A 24,927-nucleotide genomic window follows, 5' to 3' on the forward strand; every position below is an offset into this window, starting at 1 on the left:
CCAAGGGATATGACACCCTCTTCTGGACTACACAGACACTTCACTCACATTTATAAACCCACACATACACATAAATAATAATAAAAATAAAATCTTTAAAGCCACTACAAATTAATTTTTAATTAATTTTACAAATTAAAATGTCCTCATTAAAATGTATGTTTTCTTATTGAGCTCCTGAGCCAACATCAAGGAATTCTTAGGAAGAAAGTATAAGGAAAAAGAATTAAAAGATTTACTCTCTACAAGTTAATCATTAAAAAGAGGTATTATATGTGTATTCATTACCCATACTAAGTGAGCCCTAAGTAATCAGAACAGAAAATTATTGACTTAATTCTTGTTCTACACATAAAATGACAATTACTCTACATAACACAAAACTATGGGGTTAGAAGGTAGTTCAGTTGATAGAGTGCTTGCACAAAGTCCTGGTTTCAATTCCTAGCACTAAATAAATTTGACAAGGTGATATACACCTGTTATTCTAGCAATCTACTGGTGGAAGCAGAAAGATAATAAATAATGGCCATCTTTGGCTACATAAAAAACTTGAGGCCAGCATAGGAAACCTAAAAGCCCTCTGCAAGGATAATACAAAAAAAAAAAAAAAAAAAAAAAAAAAAAAAAAAAAAAAAGAAAGAAAGAAAGAAACCAAGTAACGCTGTTTTGTGACAAAAAGAATTAATTTAAAAAAGTACTTCAAACCCACATAATAAAATTCCTAGTGTGTAAAAATACTATTTTTAAGAAAAAATTTGGCAGATGAAAATTTCACAAAAATACGACACATATCTCCAGTTCTGAGATTTAAAATAAACTCCTTAGTTTCAAGAACCTCATTTACATATATTTCCAATATGTATGGTGCACATATAGTCAATTCTAAAGCGAATGTAAATTCCGCAGTATATTACGATTCAATATTTCATTCTGAGTTTCACTATGCACACGCAAATGCCTAGAAACTATCAACCTCGGTATTTTTCTCCCTTAATGCTATGTTGCACTGATGCCTTCATTTGCAATTATTTGTCAAAGATTGTATTGTATGGTTAAACACTGCCCTCTTCTGGTAACTGGAATTGTGTATCCACACAAAACTCTACGGCTGCAAAATTTCTGTGTGTTATTAGTTAATAAGTAAATGTTCTTAGCCCAAATCAAGTAGACTTTTTCTCAAAACATAGCTACAACAATAAGAAAGCTCATTGCCATTTTTTCTAGTAAATATGCTATAAAAGAAGACTAACATTCTTTCCCTAAACAATGCAAAGCAAGAGTCTACAAAATTGTGAGGCAAAGTAAATTTGAGAAACAGAGAAGTTTTCAAGTATTTTATAGTATTGCTTTTGATGGGGGGGGGGCGGGTAATGTTAAACCAAGTGGCCAAAAGTTAATAGAAAAGAAATCAACTATCAAAGATTCCAGATTTTTTTAATGTTCCTGTAATAAATTAGAGTAAGTCCAACCACAGTTTGGGAAGATAAAGCTGATACCTCAGTTTTATCTATGCCACCATTTCATTCTTCCTCATATGTTACAATTTCTTTCTTTGATGTATCCCTTATACAACTTCTCTGGCATCTATTTAGTTCAGACTCTAAACTTCTTAAACCTTCATAGTACAGTATCTCTAATAGTCAACTGCTTTCAAAATGCAGTCTGAGTATCAGCGTTAGAAGCATTTAGGATTCTTGGAAGACGTGCCATCTCCTGGACACTGTACAATATAAAAACTGTAGCATGAATCCTATGTGTAATCTTATATGTTCTGGTATAGGCTTTAAATACTCAAAAAGAAAGAACATATGACTAAAACCTTAAAAGCAGGCTAATGCAAAGAAAGGAAATCTAGGGCTCTATCATTTAAATCTTATATAGACTTACAAAATTTATGTAGTAATAGAAAAATAAAGACATTTCTAAACGATTTTTACAGTGTGTGTGTATACACAATTTGCGGGGGTTCGCCTCTCTACTCGGTGACAAGCACCTTTACTTCCTAAGCTTCTCGCCCACCCTTCATCATATTTCTCCAGAAAAATTGCGTTTCCACAAAAAAACAGGCTCTTTCAGACTTGAAACTATCCTCGAAGCTGAGACTGCTTCAAGGATGCTCAGACCATGGGTTTGCCAGGCAGGTAAATCCGAGTACCATCTCTGGACCACTTAATCAGAGGCCCCGCCCACCAATGACCATCCTGGATACCAGAACCAGGACCAAGACGCCCCAGTCATTCTACGCCTGCGCATTCAGTCAGCCAGCGAGGGCGGAGCCAGGGCCGGATACAAATCGCTTTGGGCGGGGCTTAGGGTCAGCTCACCCGTGGTGCAACTGGGCTTACGGCGGAAGCAACGGTATGGAGCGGAATGTTGAAAAGAGACCGGGTTCTCTAATGTGGGAGGGGCTTAGGGAATAAAGCGGAAGCATGAGGCGGGCTTAGGGAGGGATTCGGAGACCAAGCCGGAAACTGCCGACGTAGGTGGGGCTTAAGGTTCGTTGCGCCTGCGCACAGAGCAACCGGCAGCCTGCGTAGTTACTTTTGAACTGGGTGGCGGGGAATAGCTGTAGAGGCCATTAGGGCGCCATCTGCGGTCAAGTTGAGAGTGTTCTCCGTTCGATCTAGTGATGGCCCAGCAGCTCGCCCGGGAGCAAGGCATCACCCTGCGTGGGAGCGCAGAAATCGTGGCCGAGTTTTTTTGTGAGTGCTGAGCGCGGCTCCCGCCGCCAAAGAGAGCTGCCTGGGCCGGGCCTTGGGACGCGCGCTAGGACGGACCCACCCGGTCCTCCCGGGGGCGGGGGACGCTGCGCCACTCGGCGCAGGCCTGGGCCTCCTGGAACCTAGCGGGGCTGACCTGGGTCATCATCTCACTCGCTCTTTGAAAGCTGGGGTCTGTGTTGGCATCCTCTGACCACATACTCTGTATTTACACTTAGCAACCCTGCGAAATCCGACATTGCTGGGTTAAAGGTTTTCTATGTCGTTTTGTGCCTACTCTGCTTGATGGGAGACTTAAAAAGCGTTAGTACACGTTTACGGCTTTATTTCTGTCGTTTTCAGCATTTGGCATCAACAGCATTTTGTATCAGCGTGGCATTTATCCGTCGGAAACCTTTACTCGAGTGCAGAAATATGGACTCACCTTGCTTGTAACTACTGACCCCGAGCTCATAAAGTATCTCAATAATGTGGTGGAGCAGCTAAAAGGTACTCACGTTTTGAGTTTTACAGCTTACAGGTTTGCATGTGTAAGTGTCCCCAAGTAGCTTAAAGCAACATGCTTTCTCAAATGTGATTCTGAACTGGGAGGAAGCAAGTAACGGAGGGAATTCCCGCCTCTCTGCTTTTTAAGTAGACTGAATGTTAGGAGTCTTAAAGCTGCTTTAGGAATGGGTTTTGTAGGTTAACCAGGTGCAACAAATTGCAAATTTTACCCAATTAAAATGATTTCATCTTTCCGTGTTTTGCTTTGTAGCTCCCAGTGTAATCATACAAAATACCTATTCTAAAAGCATTGCAACTGTTTTTTTTTCCTCTTTGAGTTTTACTTTATATGTATGGATGTTTGTTTTAATTGTAATTTCATTATAGTGTTTGTTGCATTTTTTTTGTTGTTAACTTAAGCATTAAAATGGCCTTTTGATGACCACCTGAACATGGTTAGCTTGACATCTCTCTTTAAGGCCATTTTGTTGGTTTTGTTTTGCTTTGGTTTTGAGACAGGTGTTTTTGTGTAGCTCTGGCTGTCCTTGAACTTGCTATATAAATCAGGCTATTGTTGAACTTAAAAAGATCAGCCTGGCTCTACCCCCAAGCTCTGGGACTAAAGGCATTTGCCACTGTGCCCAGCTTCAGGCCATATTTCTAAACATTGCCCTGCAATTTGTATCCATAATAGAGTATCAACACTTTTACAGGTTGGTTATGAATTCACAGGCAAAAAAACAGGGTTCTTAAGCATAAGACCTGCTTTGAATTCTGGTGTTTGTGGCTTCTCTTTCACCCCCTCCAGCTCACTTACTACTAAGGATGATAGTTTAGAAACATGAGGTTAATTGATCACTCTGCTTAAAACACAGTTGTGGCTTTCCTGCTTCTTAAAACTATAGTTCCATTAACTTAACACGTAACATTTTATGTGATATAGCATCGTGGTTTTTTTATAATTATGTAATTAATTTATTAAAAAGAATCTACTTAGCAATTAGTCTGTGCATATATATGTATACACACACATGTATATGTGTGTACATGCATGCCTTTCTTTTAAAACCTGTATTTGCCTCTCCTTTGTACAGTTAATGTAAAAACTAATCCTTCCCTCACCTACCAGAGTAGTCAGATTTTTTTGTCTGCTCTTTCAGGATCTCTTTGTTGTCAATGGCTACCACAGATGTGACTGACAGTGGTTAGATTAAAGCCTGTGTCCTCTGCTCTTACTGTGACTTGCAGTGAAAGTGCAGGTTCACTGCTCTGTGATGCTCCGGCTTCCACCTATTAGTAATGTGGAGAATTTAAACATTGGCTAAATTATTAGTGGAGAATTTTCTTCCTTATGTATGAAAAGAAGTCAGAAACACCACTGTAAGGTGGAAAAGTGGCTCTTAAGAAGAGAGTCTCTGTCGTAGGTTACCATGTAAGAGCTGCCTTGTCTGTTGCAGAGTGGCTGTTCAAGTGCTCAGTTCAGAAACTGGTGGTGGTCATCTCAAATATTGAAAGTGGTGAAGTCCTTGAAAGATGGCAGTTTGATATTGAGTGTGACAAAACTGCAAAAGAGGAAGGGTAAGTATTAACTGAATTATTCCTGCTTTAATTTGTTTTTATAACTTGTGTTGTTACATGAGTTCCCATTGTATCGAAGTAATTTCTTACAATTACTGTCTATGGTGTGTTTTTAAAGATACTTATTGTTAGTTTGTGAGGGATTTCTGAGTTCTTTATAGCCTGTCAGGGATTGTGTAGATAAGATGCTTTTTAGCATACTGTCTTTGGGAGGAGAACTCTGAGATTTGACCTTCATGTTTGTGGATATACCCGAACCTCTCACAATATAATGTGTGGGCCATTTAATCACTGGCTTAATCATTGCAGATGATCGTTCCTAATTTAGAGGAAGCTCTACTTGATCAAATGCCATGAACTTTGTAACCTGAAGATTGCAAGCACTGTACATCAGAAATGTCTATTATGCTAAGTATATGCTTCTGTAAGTTATAGTAATGAAGAACAGTTTCTGAAGTCTTTGATCAGTAGGAAGTCGTTAGCATATAAAAACATTTGTATGTAATTTATTTTGCTTGATTCAATCAGGAATTGGGTATTTAGATGTTATTTTTTTTTTAAATGCCAAAATTCACGCAGGAGAAATGGCTCAGTGTTTGGGAGCACTGGCTACTTCTCTAGAGGACCCAGGTTCAATTTCCAGCAGCCATATGGCAGCTTACAAATCTCTGTGACTCCAGTTTCAGGGAATCCATGGCAACAGGTATTCATGTGATGCACATACAGGTGCATGCAGGCAAAATGCCAAAGTTCTACCAAGTTTATTTGTTAGAATCCATTTTCATTTATATTAAAAACTTACTGAGAGTGGTTGAGAAACATACTAGTCACCACCCGCTGAATGACCCGATACTAAAGGATGATGGGAAGGACGGATGCAGTAACCCAAGAACATCATTGGCCATGAATCTCTAGTCTCCTAATGTATTGCAGCTGTGTTGTTGGAAGCATTTTGTTCAGATAGTTACCAATGTGTTTCAGTTAACTTAATGAAACCTACAATGAATTATTTCTTTGATTCTTTTATAGTGTTCGCAGAGAAAAGTCCCAGAAAGCCATACAGGATGAAATCCGTTCAGTGATCAGACAGATTACAGCTACTGTGACATTTCTGCCACTGTTGGAAGTTTCTTGTAAGTATTGTACAACCTCTTGACTTAAATTTGTGGGAAAAAATGTACACTACTGTTACATTTGTTAAATCTCTTAATTTATCATTGCCTTGTAACATAAATGGGATATGGGAAGCAGAATACAGCACAAATAAAAAGACGTGTATCCAGAAACTGGAGACAAGGCCTGAGGGGACGGCTTAGTGGTTAAAGTACTTGCTGAGCAACTGTAAGGACCTGAGTTAGGATTCCCACCACCAGGACCCTCCAGATGGTTGTGATGGCTCACCTAGAAGTCTAGCCCAGAAAGGCAGGAATAGGATCATCAGAGCAATCTGGCTACCAAAACTATCCATATTGACAAGCTCTCAGTTTGCTTGAGAAGCTGCTTAGTGAATAAAGTGAAAGAACCGCCATTATTTTGGGGACTCAACATGTGTGCTCCACATATACACACTCAAGAAATTGAAGGGAAAAAAATGAAAATGCTAAAGAAAAAGTAAACAACAATACTTTTGAAATTTTTCTCACAAATTTACTACTTTTATTTTCTACTAGGAAGTATAATGCTCTGTTCTACACCCAGTTTCTATCGAGGAAAGTAATAATTAGACCAGGCTGAGCTACCTTTTTAAGCAAGAGGTGGTTCAAAGTGAGTCCCAGTGAGTGAGGTAAGGACAACAGCTTTACTATTGGAACATTCTGTACTTTACTCTCATTCCCAACGTAGGTTCATTTGATCTGCTGATTTACACTGACAAAGACTTGGTGGTACCTGAAAAGTGGGAAGAATCAGGACCCCAGTTTATTACCAATTCAGAAGAAGTCCGTCTACGATCATTTACGACCACAATCCACAAAGTGAATAGCATGGTGGCCTACAAAATGCCTGTCAGTGACTGAAGAGAGAGACGGTGAGGGAAGGAATGGAGTTGTCATTCCTCAAGTGTGTTTTTCCAGAAACTACTAAGTCAAATATAGTTGATACATTTTCTTGTTTAATTTTCAGGTGAAGAAAACCAAGATCTGATGTTGATAAATGTGTTTTATTGTGCCATTTCTTGGGTTCCTCCTGGACTTGGCAGAGTCAACAAGAGTGCTGCACATGATTAAGGGGAACCAGCACATTTTGTTAGCATTGTGGAATGAATTTCTTTAAAAATGGTCATTGTAGATAGAAAAACTTCTGTTAAAATGCTAAATACTTAAAAATTTAGCTAGACCAGGATATAAAGAAGCATTTAAATGTAAATACAGAGGAAGGTATCAAAGCTTGTTTTTAGTTCTGAGAGTCAGCCGTGAATGCTGCCAGTCTGGATCCACTGAGAGGGACAGGGAGGATAACTAACTGTTGCAAAGTTCTGTACTTTACTCTCATTCCCAACTTAGGTTCATTTGTCTGCTGATTTACACTGACAAAGATTTGGTGGTACTTGCAACGTGGGAAGAATCAGGACCCCAGTTTATTACCAGTTCTGAAGAAGTCCGTCTACGCTCATGGAATGTTGGAAGAATCAGAACCCCACATTTATGACCACAACCCATAAAGTGGCCTACAAAACCCTGTCAGTGACTGAAGAGATGGTGCACAAACCATCCCCCACCACATAATACCTTCTGCTGTATTTATATTTAGATGCTTTTTTATATCTTGGTCAATATTCTTCCGGGCTAAATCATTAGGCAAAGTATTTAGTTTTTAACAGAAGTTTTTCTATGTACAGTGACCATTTTTAAAGGAATTCATTCTGCAGTGAATTTGTTGGTTCCCCTTAATAATGTGCAGCACTCTTGTTGATTCTATGGTAAGTCCAGGAGGAACCCAAGGAATGCAACAATAAGATACATTTCTCTTTATATAGACCCCATATTGAAATACATGCTAAATATTTGATTTTGGTGTATATATCTTGAACTCACAAAGCAGTTGCACTGTTTAATTTCTGTAATAAAGAACTCTTAATGTTTTATAAAAAATCAAGCTTTAAATGATAGTGATTAAAAAAAAAACCCTTGTGTTTTAAATTTGTGTTACAGTATATTTGATATTTAGTTTCATAATACAGTCAGATACTTCAATGGATTGAGTGCATGGATTGTATTCATTTTGATTATGTGATGGGGATGGTTTTGTGCACTGTAAATTCAGATGCTGATTGCTGTGCCCAGAGATCCTATTGCAGTCCTGATGCTGCTGTTGTCATGACAGTAGACCAGTAGTAGCATAGCTGGGTTAGAATACATGAGAACACTGCCCAGTTATGGCTCAAGAAGCTTGAAATAAAAATACCATGTCTCTGTATCACTTATTTGGGAACAAGGGTGGTGTAGAAAAGCCTCCAAAATTACTTTTACATTTGGTAGCACTTTATTAATTAAGCAGATGTGATGGAAAACAATCTTCACACGTCATTGAGATAGGTGATACTCCAAATACCGTGACAATGCCAACTTCCAGACTGTAACCGGATCTCGGAATCAGCATCTGAATACATAGTCCACAAAACCACCCCCTAACAACTACTTACTACCTTCTTCATCACAGCAGTACAGTTAATGTAAAGAGGCAAATGTCCTCTGAAATTAGTTCAAGTATTAGGTTGTATTGTCAGGCTCATGTTTCTTGTGATCTTGAGCACCAAGCTTAATCCTCTGCTTCATTTCTACTCTTAATAGATGTGTTGGTTCTAATTTTTCAACATTTAGATTTTTCCAGAAAAGTGACATCTCTGTTATAATTTTGAGGTTCTGTAATACCTGTAAATTCTGTAAATCACATTCTTATAAGTTGTTCGTATAACTGAAAATATTTTTTACCTCTTAGAGATTTTATACTATTTAAATACACATTTTTAAAGTCAAGGAGTCAGGCTGAGCTTTTTTTGGAAGTTAGTTGGAAATATTTAGCCTATGATTCCAAATAGATGTGTGCTTTCCTCTTTGAGGATTGTCTTGGGAGGAAGGTATTTTATCTAACAACCAAAAGTTTTGTGACCAGCACCTAATCCATGGGAAGTTAAGATACTGTTATAACAACCTGGTGAGTCTCTGGGTCAGACCCGAACTCTTAACTTACCCATTTACTGTAGAGGAAACCTGTTTTTATTTAGTCCACTGAGGCCTGAAATGAAGCCCAGAAGGGAGTGAACCTGCTCATGGTCTTCAGGATCCTCAACCTGAGAAATCCAACCTAACAACGATTTCTACTGTTAGAAGTCCATTCCAGTAGAAAGACAGGGCATCAAGTGGAGGGATGGGGTTGCCATCCCACAGTCAAAAATTCTGACCCAGAATTGTTCCTGTCTAAAAGAAGTGCAGGGATAAAACTGGAAAAGAAATTGAGGGAAAGGAGGTAACTGGCCCAACTTGGGAATTCATTTATGTTATGTTCACAGACAGGAGCCTAGCATGGCTGCCCTCTAAGAGGCCCAACAAACAGCTGACTGAGACAGAAGCAGATACTTTACACCCAACCAATGGACAGAAGCTGGGCAACCCTGTGGTTGAATTAGAGAAAGTCTGGAAGAAATGGAGGAGGAAGACCAGCAGTCTCAACTAACCTGGACCCCAAAGATCTCTCAGACAATGAGCCACCAACCAGGCAGTGTACAGTAGCTGATAAGAGGTCCCAACAGAGTGGAGGACTTCTGGTCTGGCCTCAGAGAAGATGCTCCTAACCCTTGAGAGACTTAAGGCCCCAGGGAGTCGGGAGGTCTGGAGGGGTGAAGGGGTGGGGACATCCTCTTTGAGGGGGTGGGTGGGGTGGGACGAGGAACTGTCAGGACTGACTGGCAGGGGAATAACAACTGGACTGCAAAAAGAGATTAAAGATGATTTTAAAACAGAAAAGACCATGGCAAGACCTGAGCTTACATAAACTAGATCTACTGAAATGTGCATTAAGCACATGTACTGGTTATTCCTGGTTGTCAATGTGACTATATCTGGAATGAACTACAATCTAGAGTTGGAGCACAAACATGTGATCCAGATCTTGAGGAACAGTGACCATGAAAAGCTTAGGCCCAGGCAAGGTAGGTAGTACATGCCTTTAATGCCAGGAGATTGAGCCAAGGAGATCTTTTGAGTTCAATGACAGCCTGGGACAGCAAGTCCCAGATCCAGGCATGGTGGTTCACATCTTTAGTCTTAACCACACCTGCTGGAGGCCTACTACATAAGGACATTGGAAGAAGGAAGATTTACTCTTGACTGCTTCTTCCACTTATTTACCAGCACATCTGTTTCTACAGAAAACCGCTTACACTAGATTTTTGGACTTCCCATCCACAGCTGCCGAATGTTGAGTTAGTTGGACTAGAGACTATAAGTCATCACAATAAGTTCCTTTAATATATAGAGGCATTCCATAAGTTCTGTGACACTAAAGAACCCTAATACAGACCTTGTCCACTGTTTTATTATTGTTTTGAGTTTTTCAAACTTTTTTTCAAAATGTTACTTTGTTCACTTAACTATATATTTTTCTCCTGGTCAAGGCCTGATACCTGATTCTGTTTTCCAGCTTTTGTCAGCAGAGGGAAGCCAAAAACTTGTCAGGAGTTTAGTCACCTTCACTTTTTTTGTGAAGATCATGAAAAATTAAGTTATTGGAAAATTGGGGCCTCCAGAGTTCCAAAAGCAGCAGGGAAGTGTCCCAGAGTACAGTAAATTGGCACAGAGGCTAGACAGAGAACTGAGTAGAAATGCATAGTCATAGTTTTCCATAAAAGGAGTAGACCTTCCCAGCATCTGCACAGTTTTCCCTCAGTTAAGTCCCTCCTGTGGAAAGCCCAGGGTTTGGGGTCCTTAAATAAGCAGGAGTCTGTCAGTCAACGGAGCTGCTGCAAACTCAGGCCTGGCATTGAGAACATGCTACCATCAGTGATCCAAACGTTTACAGCCAGTGGAGGAGGGGTTGGGGGATGCTCACCAAAGACAAGCAAACTTGCTTCATGTGTAAATACTTTTTCTATTCCAGAAGAAAATAGAAAACTAAACACTGGCCTGGAACTTGTTGTATATATCACAGGCTGTTTAAGAATTAGCAGTATCTCTCCCAACTCAGCCTCCCAAGGCTGAGATTGCAGGCATAAACTACCACACATTAGTGCTTCCTGCTTTCTGATACAACCAATTTAAATTGATAATGCTGTACTGTTACCTCCCACATATTTCATCTTGTAAAACTATTCCTGGAACTGTTAGTTCCTGATGCTCTTCCCTGAATCATGTAGCTGACTTTCTCTGTGACTGTTTTAAGTATCTCCCACAAATGAAGTCTTTATATTAGTCATCTCTTGTCTGTTTTATTATCCTGATGTCCTCAGGGTTACCCATACAATACATTTAAGAATTCCCTTTTGAATGAGCAATATTATCCTGTATGGGTTTAAGTCATACTTATCTGTTTATCCATCTGTGGATGCTGTGACTGGATATATACATATATTTAAGTTATACATATAAAATATATAAATATATGTATATAAAAATATAAATATATATTTAAGTTCATGTTTTAATCATTTGGGGGATATAACCAAATACACTGCAGGATTGTATAAAAATTACGTTTTTCAATTTTTTGAGGAACCAACATAACTGTTTTCTGCAATGACTGTGGAGGATAGTCATGTCTCACAACATAGGCAATTTATATGTAAATTCTAGTTTGTTTGTCCAATACATTACTGCTGGTAAAGGTTTTAAAGCCTCTGCTGGTCTTGTTCTTTGAAGCCCTTCCAGCTTTTAACTGTTGTAGCAAGTGTCCTATTGGTTGACAAATGTTTATGGTTGCTATGTCTCCTTTCTGTACTGACCCTGTAAAATATACCCTTTGTGTTTTGTCTTTCTGATGGAAAGTCTTTCAGCCATCTTTGCTCTCTTCTGGTTGCACTATACCTAAAATGTTTTCATCCTTTCAGTTTTCTGTTTGTGTCTTTTCATTCAAAAGTTTGGCTGGTGTGGTGTTTCCTGTGCTCCCTACTTCTCCCAAAACTCCCTCTCTTCATAATGACATTAAGGAGGGTGGCATCAGAGTACTTTGTTTTTAAAGGCACACACTTTTAATCTTAGCATTCCAGAGGATCTCTGGGAGTTTAAGGCTAGCCTGAGCTACATACAAGATCCCATGTCTTTAAAAGTAAATAAATTAAACAAATTAAAATGTAAGCCTTAGCCATAATCTGGGCCAAGTATAAGAATCACCTGATAACACCATTTAAGAATGCAGGTTTCCTGGATCTGATAAATCATCTAGACCTGTGAGGTAGGAGGTGGGGTCCCTGAGAATTCCTCCAAGGGACTTTTAATGCCTAGCAGGATTTAATAGTAGTGAATAGATTCTAGAAGTACGGAAGTCCCTAGCCTCTCTGAAAGGCAGGTAGGTCATAGGAGACTGGGCCTGCAATAATCTGGAACTGGGAAAGATGCAGAGGTGAAACTGCTAGCTAGCATTTCTGACCTTAAATGGGTCCTCGGACACTTGATGTGAGGGCAGTGTTACCCAGTGAGCTTGTCCATTTACAGGTTGTTAACTCTGTAAAAAATATACTTAAATTAATTGGAGACCCAAAGTTCAAACATAAAACTCTGCAAATTACCAGAAAACATAATAGAAGCATTTTACAGTATTGGTGCTGACATTAGTTTTTGGACAGGACTCCAGGGCATAAGAAATAACAGCAGAAGCTCACAAATGGCATTGCCTCCAACTAAAAAGCACAACAAAGAAAATAATCACCACAATAAAAAAAAAAAAAAAAAAAAAAACACCCTACAGAATAGATGAAAATAGGTGTGTTTATTTGGGTAAAAATTCCAACAGTGTGTTTTAATGACAACTTGCAGAAAATTAAGTCACCTGAGTAGGACCTCAACTGAGCAATTAATTGATATGGGACCCATTCCAAATGTGGGTGGCACCTTTAAGTGGCCACACAGATAAAAAGGGGTTAACAAAAAAAAATTAGTTATATTTTTGCTATGGCTGATTTTTTTTTTCTTTTTTTTTTTTTTTTGCTTATACCAAAATCATTGTTTCAGGGTTTTCAGTGCTGGATTGGGCCTGCTGAAGCATCCAGGTCCTATGCCCTGAGTTTTCAGCCTCTCCAGTGAGAGAGACATTGTGGGACTGCTCACAATGCTGGTCACCCAGTCTCCAGGACCAAACAACTGCCAGGTTCTTGGCCTCCCAAGTGTGATTGAGCTGTTAATCTTTCAAAGTAAGCTGATTCAATAAACTTTAATGTATATGTTATGTGTATACACATTTTTTTTATTCTATTGGTTCTGGTCCTCTGCAGATCCTTAACTAGCACAGAAGTTTAATATTCATAATGTATAAGGAACTTGCAAATTTTAACAAGCATTATTATAGGTTTTTAAGATGGACAAATGATCCATATAGAAAATTTTTCAAGAAATTTTAACAAACAATGTTACATGAGGAAGGTCAAATTCTTCAGCCATCAGAGAACTGCAGATTAAAACTACAATTACAGCATGATATTAGCCATAAAAAGTGGAGCCTGTCATTTTCAGCAAAATGGGTGGAACCATATGACTTTGTCAAATGAGATGAGGACAAAAGGACAAGAACTACACTTTATTTTATAAGAAGCTAAAAATTGTTGACTTGAAAGTAGTAACCAGCAGGTATTGGGAGGGTGATGGGGGAAGTTAGAGCAGAATGAGAAGGGCTTATTTGATTCATGCAGGTTATGACAATATCCTAACACTATGCTACATTGTATATACAATTAATATATTGATATGTCTTTCTCAAGATGTCCACTAATCATTTGCTTTTAAGATAAAAATCTACCAGGAGGCCAGAGCACTGAGCAGATCTTGGGTGGCAGCTCTGCCCCCAATCTCCAAGAACCCAGAGGAAGTGGGGATCCCAGGCTCTCTAACTCCGGCAGTATCTTAGGTAAACAGACAGCAAGGCCTGCCCCAAACAGGGAGTAAGTGGGACCCACAAGGACCCAGGAAGTCACTCCTGTGTGACCCGCACAATCGTCTCACCAGCAAGAAAGCACGCGGGCACCAGGATCCTTCTGCAGCAAGTGTTTATTGCGATGGAAAGAGGAAGACCCCGAGCCCTGAAAAGGCGCTGCCTATATACACCCTAGAGCGGCGTGCTCACTTCTAATTGGCTGCTTGCTCATTTCCTCGTATTACGCCCCGGGTTGGGCAGTGACTTGGCGCGCTTTCACCATTTGCACATTCGCAGTCCACTTATTACTTGCGGGAGCACCGGATGCCAGAGCCATCTTGTAATGGCAAACATTGTCACTGCTCACCACGGCTCTCTACATCTCCCCCTTTTTGTTTTATAAAGATGGAACTGCCTTTGGCCTGTCTAGTGTGGCACCAATCAAGATTCGAACTCAAGCCCAATCAAGCAAACTCCATCTTGGGGGAATAAGCGATCAAGAGCTTACAGCCCGAAGATTCTCCCTTACCCTACCAGGTGCAATGGAAACAAGTCCTCTGGGTGCAAGGGCTAAGGGGATGTAAAGAGGAATTGACACCCGTTCCTGTGCAATGGAATATAGTTCCCAGGAGTACAAGGGCTGTCAACCTACTATTCAGGTACCACAGCTATTCAGGCAAGGGCTGGCTAGACTTAGATCTGTCATTGACCCAGTGCAATGGGCTGAACCCTTGGGGTGCATCGAATGAGGGTCTCAGTCATCAGTTACTTTCTTAGCCTAGATAGCCAAATTTCAGGGGCTGATCCTTGTTCCAAGGCTACGAGTGCTTGGGTAATAACGACCTTGCCACGCTTTTGTTGGGCTCTGAGTTTGCAGACCAACCATAGCATAAGCACTAATCCACAACATAGGGCTGCACCAAACAGGCCTACCCCCACCCACTCTTTAAAGAAAGAAAAGGCTGAAGAAATCCAGGAGGAGAGTCCTTCAGTCAATGACAGGTCCACTCGTGTCGAGTTGATGGCTATCACTGCCGCTCGCAATGATTAAAGGGTCTCATCAAATCCTTCCAACCACTTTCCTGCAAGGTATAAAGATAATTTTCTAGACAAGTTAGCTGCTCGTGTGTAATTATCATATTGTACACTGGTAAGACACAGGGCATCTAACCTTCTTTCGCACCCCAATTGGGCTAATAAGAAGAGAATATCCAATCTTTCTTCTACTAAATCAATGCGCTGATTGACCACCATCAACCTGCCTTTTAACTGGGCACTAGCAGAAGTATGAAGGTCAACTGCGTCTGCCACTGTTGCGGATAGTTGATTTAAAACTGCACCTGTTTGGACTGTGGTTGACATAGCGATTCTGGCGGCTGTAGCTGCAACCACACTAATGGAGATCGCCATTATAATAGCTGCAGTTATCCCAAAATCTCTTTTTTTGTCTGAATAATGACAAAGTAGATGGGGTTTCCATGGGAACAGGGATCCATCGTGGCACTCTGGCAATCATGGCATGCCTTGCTTGTTCAGCAGCCCAACACTGAGACATTATGCAAGAATCATTAGTGCAATTTTCAAATGAGGAATTTGAAAGAATAAACAGGAAGGGGGGATAGACACATACCGGGGTAGGTGAGAAGTCAATTTGCTTTTGAGTTTTATTAACCCCAGTAATTTCTGTAGTAGAATTAACGTGTACACCTGAGGTTCCATCAGGTCCCTGAGTTGGTATCTTATGATACTGATAAAATTTGGAAATGCCATTAAAGAAGGCCTTTCCTGTGGTTCCACCCTGAATAAAAACCAATGGACTGAGATCTGTACAACTACCATTAATTCCACACAATAGCCATTTATGGAAAGGATGCGTCCCGAAATCTTGTATGAACATCCCCTGTTTCATATCCCACTCTCCCCCTGGGTCGGACCTCATATTGGGGGAGAAGGAAAAGGTCTTAGCCTGGTTTGCCCAGCTAGTAAGAGAGGACTGACAATCAGACCAAGGAGGAATGTTTTCCTCATTATTTAGACTACAATGGGGAGCTATCCTAGGTTGAGGAGGACGTTCCTTATAAGTGGCTCCAGGCGATATAAAGGTACCATTGATCCAAATTGCCTCTTGCCAAAAGGTTTTGCTTGTAATGGTTATATCAGAGTTACTGGTATTCTGGGTAGTGTGCAACCAGCCTCCTTATTGGTCATCAAACATTCCCAAGGCCTGGCTTACTAACTTGATACAGCCTCCATCTTTCTCAAATTGGAAGCAGAGAGAGCCTTTCTCTATCAGGGAATGATTCTCTCCTAAAGGTGCCCACACAGGGTCATATGGGAGATATGGCAATTCCACAGTTTTGTTAGTTATAAAAAACTTAGGGAAAACAACTGAATTATGTCTGATTGGCATAGGCTTTGGATAGGCAGATAATATAGCCCATCGTTGTTCCCCCCATATACTAGGGATCCAAATTTGGAGGATCCAAATAAGGACTGAAAAGGTCTGCAGATGAATCCTTCGGGGGGGTCATCTTCAGGTGCCACGAGTCGTCGTGTCACTCATTCTGGTAGCCAAAATGGGTTGTCTTCTTTCTGTGGAAAAACACAAACAGCTCCCCTGGATCTTATTAAAATGGGATCCGGGCCTTTCCATTGACCAGTCAAGACATCTTTCCATTTGACCATCTCCTTTGGCCTGTCAGGCTCTAAACAATGACGGTCAGCCTCCATATGGCCCTGACTGTCCAGATTTTAAAAATTAAGAGTAAAGAGTTCTATAGAGATGGTTACTCGTGGCACTGAGGGTAAAGCCTCCTTGACTCCCCCTTTTTGTTTTATTAAATAAGACTTGAGAGTGCAATGAGCCCATTCTATAATGCCTTGTCCTTGAGGGTTATAAGGGAGACCCGTCAGATGGGTCACCCCCATTTGGTGACAGAATTGTCCAAACTTTTGAGAAGTGTAAGCTGGTCCATTGTCAGTTTTAAGGATTTTAGGCTTTCCCCAGGCGCTCCATGCCTCGAGACAATGCTGAACAACATGGGCCGCTTTTTCTCCAGCTAATGGAGAAGCAAATATAATTCCAGAACAAGTATCAGTGGAAACATGTAAATATTGCAATTTGCCAAAGGATGGGATGTGAGTAACATCCATTTGCCAAATCTGTAGTGGCCGGATTCCTCTAGGGTTAATTCCAACATGAGGCACAGGTAAGAATTGACAGCAATTCTGACATTGAGTCACTATATCTCTAGCTTCTTTTCTAGTTAATTCAAATCGATGACGTAACATCTCAGCTGTCACATGAAATCTTTTATGAAAGTCTTTAGCCAAGTCCAATTTTGGCGAGAGGGCAATCGTAATCAACTTTGTGGCTCGATCTGCCAGATCATTTCTGCAGGACATGGGTCCCGGTAGACCTGAGTGAGCCCTAATATGTGTAATAAAAACAGGGAATCTTCTATTAACCAAGGTAAACTGAATCTTTTGAAAAACTCTACAAGTCTACTGGATGTCCTAATTGGTCCAGCCACTTCTAAAACTTTAACTGCATTTACTACATAAAAGGAATCTGAAACAATATTTAAGGGACCTGGAAAAATTTCCAGAACCTCTAACACCACTAAACATTCCACAATTTGAGGTGAGGTTTCATGGTATTGTTTGGATGTGACTTTGTTATTAACCACATAGGCACCCACTCCTGTTTTTGACCTGTCTGTATAAACTACCACTCCATCTAGGAGTGGTTCCTGAGATACAATGCGTGGAAATACAATAGCTTGAGTTAAGGCAAATTGTAAAATGGGATGTTTGGGATAGTGATTATCTATCTGACCATTAAAGGAAGTGACCAACACTGCCCAAACATCAGAGGTAGCAGTTAATATTTGGACTTGATGGGCAGTATAAGGCACTATTAAAACCTTAGGTTCCTTTCGAAAATGGGTAATGGCTGCTTTTAGCCCACGAAGGGCAAGCTGAGCAACTGCGTCTGGATACCACTCAATAATCTTTGCGGGAGAAGCATTGGGATGAATCCATAACAAGGGCCCATCCTGCCACAACACAGCAGTTGGTAAGTGCCTAGTTTTAAAAACGCATAAGTCAAAGGCTTTGGTTTCATCTATGCGTTTTAGCTGGGCATCTTGTAAGGCATTTTCTACCACTTGTAGGGCGCGGCTTGCATCCAGTGTTAAGGCTCTTGGCAAGGAAATATGAGCATCCCCTTCCAAAATATCAAACAAAGGTTTTAATTCAGCAGAGGGAATTTTCAGGAATGGTCTCAACCAATTTATATCACCCAATAATTTTTGAAAATCATTCAAAGTGTGCAAATGGTCTCTGCGAATCTCTAATTTCTGAGGAACTATTTTTTCTGGGTAAATAACTGTTCCTAGAAAGGAGCCTATTTCTGAAATTTGAACTTTCTCAGTAGGAATATGCAGGTCCCACTTTCCCAGGGTTTTTAGTAATAAAGGGTATGAGATCTGCAAAATAACCAATTCCTTATGGCACATAAGAATGTCATCCATATAATGGATCAGTAACAAGGAGGGAAATTGTTTCCTAACTGACTCAAGGGTCATTTGTACATACAGCTGACACATGGTGGGGCTATTGGCCATGTCTTGAGGCAAAACTTTCCACTGATATCTTTTGTCTGGTTCAAGGTGATTAACAGCAGGTAAGGTAAATGCAAATCTTTGCCTGTCTTGTGGGCATAAAGGAATGGAGAAAAAACAATCTTTAATGTCTATAATTATAATCCTCCATTGCTTAGGTAAAGCAGAGAGCAGAGGTAGGCCTCGTTGCACGGAGCCAAATAGCTGCATCTGTGCATTAATGGCCCTCAGATCATGGAGAAGTCTCCATTTTCCTGACTTCTTTTTTATGACAAAAATAGGTGTATTCCAAGGAGAGGTGGAAGGCTCTAAATGACCAAGCTATACTTGTTCTTTAATCAGCCTTGTAGCAGCTTCCAATTTCTCAGAGGATAGGGGCCATTGAGGAACCCACACGGCCTCCTCCATAAGCCAGGGTATGGGCATAGAACCCTCAATGGCAACTAGAGGAAAACCCAAACCTTGTCTTCCTGTATTACACTCTTGTGAGATTGGGCTTAATCTTCCTTGTTCTTTTCTGCCAAGGCCTTTTCCTTCTTTATATCCCATCCTTTTTATAATATCAATAGCTTGTTGAGAGTACTCACTAGTTAATGTTAATCCTAAGTCTTGTAAAATGTCTCTTCCCCAGAGATTAACAGGGAGAGGAAGCATAAGGTATAAAGCTTCCTGTTTGACCTTCTGGTGCCTGCCAAGTCAATGAGCATGAACTGACTGCGGGGCTGGCTTCATATCCCAACCCTTGTAAGGAGTGGGATGATTGTGTAATAGGCCACACCTTAGGCCACCAGTTGGAGGAAATAACACTTTTATTAGCTCCTGTGTCCAAAATTCTGATAAAGTTCTTCCCCTCTAACATTAATTGCAAGGTGGGTCTAGTTTTAAGGTCAACTACCAAGTGAGCAAAGTCAGTTCCTGAAGAACCAAGCCCATTGGCATCTCTAGGCACCCCGGTGGATGGGAAACAATTATGCAAACTTGGAAGGACAACCAATTGAGCAATCCTATCCCCAGGAGAGATAGAAAATATGCCTTGTGGACAGAAGCAGAGAACTTGAAGTTCCCCGGTATAGTCTTGGTCTATCACACCAGGATGAACCACAAGCCCCTTCAAGGTAAGAGAGGAGCGACCTAGAATAAGGCTGACTGGTCCCTGGTCCCAGGCAGGGGACCTTTAAAATCAACCGGGACAGGCTGCATGCCCACATGTGGCATTAGTAAGAATTGGGAGGTGGAATGGCGGTCCAATCCTGTGGAGCCCCTTGTAGCTCTGCGGCTAGAGGTGTCCTCCAGTTGCTGACTTGTGTCCCATATTTTGGGGGGCCCTGGGATCTGGGGCCCAGAAACCCATTTTTTGGAATACTTTCATCTCTTCCCACTGGTGGGGAACCATATTGAATAAGCTTTCCTTGAATATCTCTAACTGAGTGACACTCATTAGCCCAATGATAACCTTTTCTACATTTGGTACAAAGCCCTGGAGTTCTTTTTTGCATGGAAGCACGACATTCTCATTTCAAATGACCCGGTTTGCCACAGTTATAGCAGACTTTACGGCTGCCAGGACTTGGGCAGTTTTGGCTTTGTAAGATAGCTGCTGCAAGGCCGGCATTAGTAAGCGGGCCTCCAAATCCTCGGCAAACCTTTATCCGGTCTGTCAACCCTTTGCTTCTTCTAGGGGTAATGACTGCCTTGCACTCTGGTGAGGCATTTTTATACACCAGTTGTTCTATCAGTGGTTTAACTCGCTCCGGGTCTCCAAAAATCCTGCCTGCTGCTTCTGTCATCCTAGCCACAAAGTCTGAGAATGGCTCTTGGGGGCCTTGTAATATTTTCATTAGGTGTCCCCCAGCCTCACCTTTCTTTGAGAGGGCTTTCCATGCTTTAATAGCGGCAGTGGAGATCTGGCCGTATGCTCCCCAATCGTAGTCTGTCTGATTATTAACAAACTGTCCTTGCCCTGTTAACAATTCAAACGTCCACTGTCTTTGATTGCCTTCCAAATTGGCGTTGGCCCTTGCCTGTACTTGAGAAGCATCATGCCATAAGGCTTTCCATTCCATGTACTGTCCCATATTAGGGAGAGCAGCTTTTACTGTATTTTGCCAATCATTCGGAGTCATCACCATAGTGGCAAGTCTCTCAAGCTGCATGATTGTAAAATTAACATCAAATCCATATCTGTTAACTGATTCAGTAAGTTCCTTAATAGGGGTATATTCTATCGGTGCATGGATGCGACCCCCCTCCGCAGCCTCAAATACCGGAAAGGCTTGTAATAACTTTCTTTTATCTCCCTTTGAAAGGAAGGAATCTGAGCAGCACTTGTCCGCATAAGGCAGAGGGGTGCTGGGGACAATAGGTCGGGAGGTCGAAACAGGCTGAGAGGCCGTGTGGTTCTTATCTCCTGTTTTCTTTTGCTTTCGATTTTGCAGCGGCAGCCGCTCATCTGGATGGTACCTTTCCTCCTCATAGCCGGCTGCCTCTTCATCTAAGTCTTCCTCCTCAGAGGGGCTTAGTTCCTCCGACTCAGAGCTATCAAGCTCTAAGGCCTCCAGTTCTTTTACCGGATAAAGAGGTTTCTTTTCCGGGGCCTTTTCTCCCTCCTTACGCTTCTCTCCCAGGGCGTCCTTTTCCTTATCTTTCGCTTCCGCAGACTGGGTGTCTTTGGAAGGGTCTTTTTTCTTAGGCATGCCTTTTCTTTTTTCTTTGTGAGCTCCCAACATTTTATCCCGCTCTGTTTCTGACATGCTGTCTTGCAACTCCTCTAACACTCCCTGGCCAGCCGCTACAGTCAAGCGGCATTTCTCGTGCTGCAAAAACGATCTCACTAGCTTCCACAGTGGTCTAGTTCCAGGCTTTAATTTCCCATTCTGCGTTTCTCTAATCAAGTCACCCTCCAATTTGTCCCAGGAGGTGAGCGTTAATGACCCTGAGCATATATACCAGGGCACCATGCGGTCGACCTCCTTCACAAACCCCTCCAACGTTTTTGTACAAACTTTTAATTCATGCTGTTGCAAGAGCGACTGAAGCACCATGATCACCGAATGTAAAGCTCCCATGCTGCTCTCTTATTTACGAGAGAAGCTGACACACAGAGAGGGGCACCGTGGCTTATCTACGTCTGTCTAACCGTGCCCAACGGCGGCAAGCCTTTTAACAAGAATATTTGTGGAAGCAAAATGAAACCAAAAGGACGAGAACGAGCGCTGCTAGCACAATAGTGAAAGCTTCAAGAGCTCCTGCCAACTGGGGAGAGAGATGAGACAAATCAAGACCAAACATGCCTCTCAGAGCTTACCTTTGTCCTGCAGTTCTGAATCCTCCCCGTGGATGGGGGGTCTCCTCGGCGCTGGTGATGGTGGGTAACCCAGGTTTTGGCACCAGCTGTGACCCGCGCAATTGTCTCGCCAGCAAGAACGCATGCTGGCACCAGGATCCTTCTGCAGCAAGCATTTATTGCGATGGAAAGAGGAAGACCCCGAGCCCTGAAAAGGCACTGCCTATATACACCCTAGAGTGGCCTGCTCACTTCTAATTGGCTGCTTGCTTATTACCTCGTATTACACCCCGGGTTGGGCAGTGACTTGGCGCGCTTTCACCACTTGCACATGCGCAGTCTACTTATTACTTGCAGGAGCACCAGATGCCAGAGCCCTCTTGTAATGGCAAACGTTGTCACCACTCACCGCGGCTCTCTACACTCCTGGCCTGGAACATTGGTTCCTTCCAGGCTGGGCCAAAGCACTGAGCAGATCTTGGGTGGCAGCTCTGCCCCCAATCTCTAAGAACCCAGAGGAAGCAGGGATCCCAGGTGCTCTACCTGGACAGTATCCTGTCTGAGCTTGAGCACTGAGCAGAGTTTGGGCCCCAGCACTTTCCCCAGTAGTTAAACCCACCCCACAAATTCTGATACAACCAAGAATATATGAAAGACAGGCTCCAGTCAGGGACAGGGCAGGCAGCACTAAGGAGATACAGATGGCAAAAGGCAAGCTCAAGAACATAAGCATAAGTAACCCAGGGTACTTGGCATCATTAGAACCTAGTTCTCCCACACAAGGAAGTCCTGAGTTTCCCATATCACTAGGAAAGCAAGATTCAGATTTAAAATCACTTCTAATGATGATGATAGAGGACTTCAAGAAGGACATAAATAACACTCTCAAAGAATTTGAGGAGAACACAGGTAAACAGGTAGAAACCCTTAAAGTGGAAACACAAAAATCTCTTAAAGACTTACAAGACAACACAACCAAACAGGTGAAGGAATTGAACAAAACCATCCAGGACATAAAAATGGAAATAGAAACAATCAAGAAATCACAAAGGGAGACTACACTGGAGATAGAAAACCTAAGAAAGAAATCAGGTGTCATTAACACAAGCATCACCAACAGAATACAAGAGATAGAAGAGAGAATCTCAGGTGCAGAAGATATCATAGAAAAATATTGACACAACTGTCAAAGAAAATGCAAAATGCAAAAAGTTCTTAACACAAAACATCCAGGAAATTCAGGACACAATGAGAAGAACAAACCTAAGAATAATAGGTATAAATGAGAGTGAAGATTCCCAACTTAAAGGGCCAATAAATATCTTCAACAAAATTATAGAAGAAAACTTCCCTAATCTAAAGAACAAGATGCCCATAAACATACAAGAAGCCCATAGAATGCCAAATAGACTAGACAAGAAAAGAAATACCTCCTGTCACATAATAATCAAAACACCAAGTGCACAAAACAAAGAAAGACTATTAAATGCAGTAAGGGAGAAAGGCCAAGTAACATATAAAGGCAGACCTATCAGAATTACACCAGACTTCTCACCAGATACTATAAAAGCTAGAAGATGCTGGACAGATGTCATACAGACACTAAGAGAACACAAATGCCAGCCCAGGCTACTATACCCAGCAAAAATACATAGATGGAGAAACCAAGATATTCTATGACAAAACCAAATTTACACAATATGTTTCCACAAACCCAGCATTACAAAGGATAATAGCAGGAAAGCTCCAATACAAGGAGGGAAATTATACCGTAGAAAGAGCAAGAAATCTTCCAACAAATCCAAAAGAAGATAGCCACACAAAGATAACTTCACCTCTAATAACAAAAATAACAGGAGACAACAATCACTGTTCCTTGATATCTCTTAACATCAATGGACTCAGTTCCCCAATTAAAAGACATAGGCTAATGGACTGGATACATAAACGGGACCCAGCATTTTACTGCATTCAGGAAACACACCTCAGTACAAAGACAGACTCTACCTTAGAGTAAAAGGCTGGAAAACAATTTTTCAAGCAAATGGTCCTAACAAACAAGCTCGAGTAGCCATTCTAAAATCTCCAGCCCGAGAACAAAAAAGGAGGGACTCATGGCTCCACCTGTATAGGTAGTTGAGGATGGCCTTGCCAGGCATCAGTGGAAGTGGACAGCCTTGGTACCTTAAAGTTTGGATTCCCTAGTGTTGGGGAATTTCAAGAGCAGGGAAGTAGGAATGAGAGGATGGTGGGAGCACACCCTCATAGTAATTGGAGGAGGAAAGATGGGGTAAGGGGTTAGGAATCAGGGGATGTAGAGGGCCTTGGTGCCTGAAAGTGTGGATCCCCAAGTGTTGGGGAATTCCAAGAGAAGAGAGGCAGGAATGAGAGGATGGTGGGAGCACACCCTCATAGTAATTGGAGGGGGGTAAGGGGTTAGGCATCAGTGGAAGTGGTGGGCCTTGGTGCCTGAAAGATTGGATTTCCTAGTGTTGAGGAATTTGAGAACAGGGAGGCGAAAATGGGAGGATGGTGGGAGCACACCTTCATAGAAACGCCCAGAATTATATGGATTAGACATGATAGAGGCAGGCAGCCAGAAGACTAGATTCCAGAATTCAAACAAACAATTATCTTGATACTAAAATTTGTTTTGAGAATTGTATATTGCAGAATACATAGCCTTGATGTATCTACTCATCAGGCAAGCTGAGCAGACCTGTTCGAACCTCTGATGTCCTGGAACTCCAGCCGGATGCAGTGAAGACACAGTGTCAGAGGCTTATCAATTTATTCTTCCCCCAACCCCTCTTCTAATATCTCAACACCCATAATCAGCTTGAAAAAGTTAATGAAGAGTCGGCGCCTCTATTCCCTGGGCTTGGGGACTGAGGTGGTTAATATTGGGCTGTATTTCTAGGGAAAAGTAGTGGTTTTGTTGGAACAGGGAGGATTAGCTAGGATTTATTGCATAGCCATAACTTATTGGTAGAAATATTATAATTGTTATTAAGGTGAAGTTATAATTTCTTAAATGGCACAAAATCTACTTTGATTTCAAATTTAAGGTTTTTATTGGTACGAGCTTCTTATAAATATAAAAGTGAAATGAATATTGTTACTATCATAGGCATTGCGCCTGTATAACACATTTAGGAATACAAGGCTTAGACCCAGT

The 24,927-nt window shown here is 41.4% G+C and overlaps 2 protein-coding genes across 5 annotated transcripts; one reads left to right on the forward strand and one right to left on the reverse strand.

The window, feature by feature from the left end:
* The first annotated feature begins 2,503 nt into the window (after nt 1–2,503).
* Nucleotides 2,504–9,624, forward strand: Mad2l1 (mitotic arrest deficient 2 like 1). Of its 4 annotated transcripts, XR_013112401.1 has the most exons (7): nt 2,504–2,705; nt 3,066–3,212; nt 4,667–4,787; nt 5,817–5,920; nt 6,630–6,813; nt 6,909–7,704; nt 9,295–9,624. XR_013112401.1 is itself a non-coding variant. In XM_034511301.2 (6 exons), the coding sequence occupies exons 1-5, from the start codon at nt 2,633–2,635 to the stop codon at nt 6,800–6,802; spliced, it is 618 nt and encodes a 205-aa protein (XP_034367192.1). In that variant the 5' UTR covers nt 2,504–2,632; the 3' UTR covers nt 6,803–6,813; nt 6,909–7,982. The 4 variants fall into 4 exon arrangements, 3 of the variants coding, with proteins under 3 accessions (XP_034367192.1, XP_034367193.1, XP_034367190.1); XM_034511301.2 differs by lacking the exon at nt 9,295–9,624 and having other exon boundaries at nt 6,909–7,982; XM_034511302.2 differs by lacking the exon at nt 6,909–7,704 and having other exon boundaries at nt 2,505–2,705.
* Nucleotides 9,625–19,680: 10,056 nt separating this feature from the next.
* On the reverse strand, nt 19,681–21,531 carry LOC117714947 (igE-binding protein-like). Its single transcript, XM_076940943.1, is given in 1 exon segment — nt 19,681–21,531. A coding segment is annotated over 1 exon segment (1,851 nt).
* Between the last annotated feature and the right edge of the window lie 3,396 nt (nt 21,532–24,927).

Source organism: Arvicanthis niloticus, chromosome 9 (assembly GCF_011762505.2).
Source record: "Arvicanthis niloticus isolate mArvNil1 chromosome 9, mArvNil1.pat.X, whole genome shotgun sequence".
NCBI lineage: Eukaryota > Metazoa > Chordata > Mammalia > Rodentia > Muridae > Arvicanthis > Arvicanthis niloticus.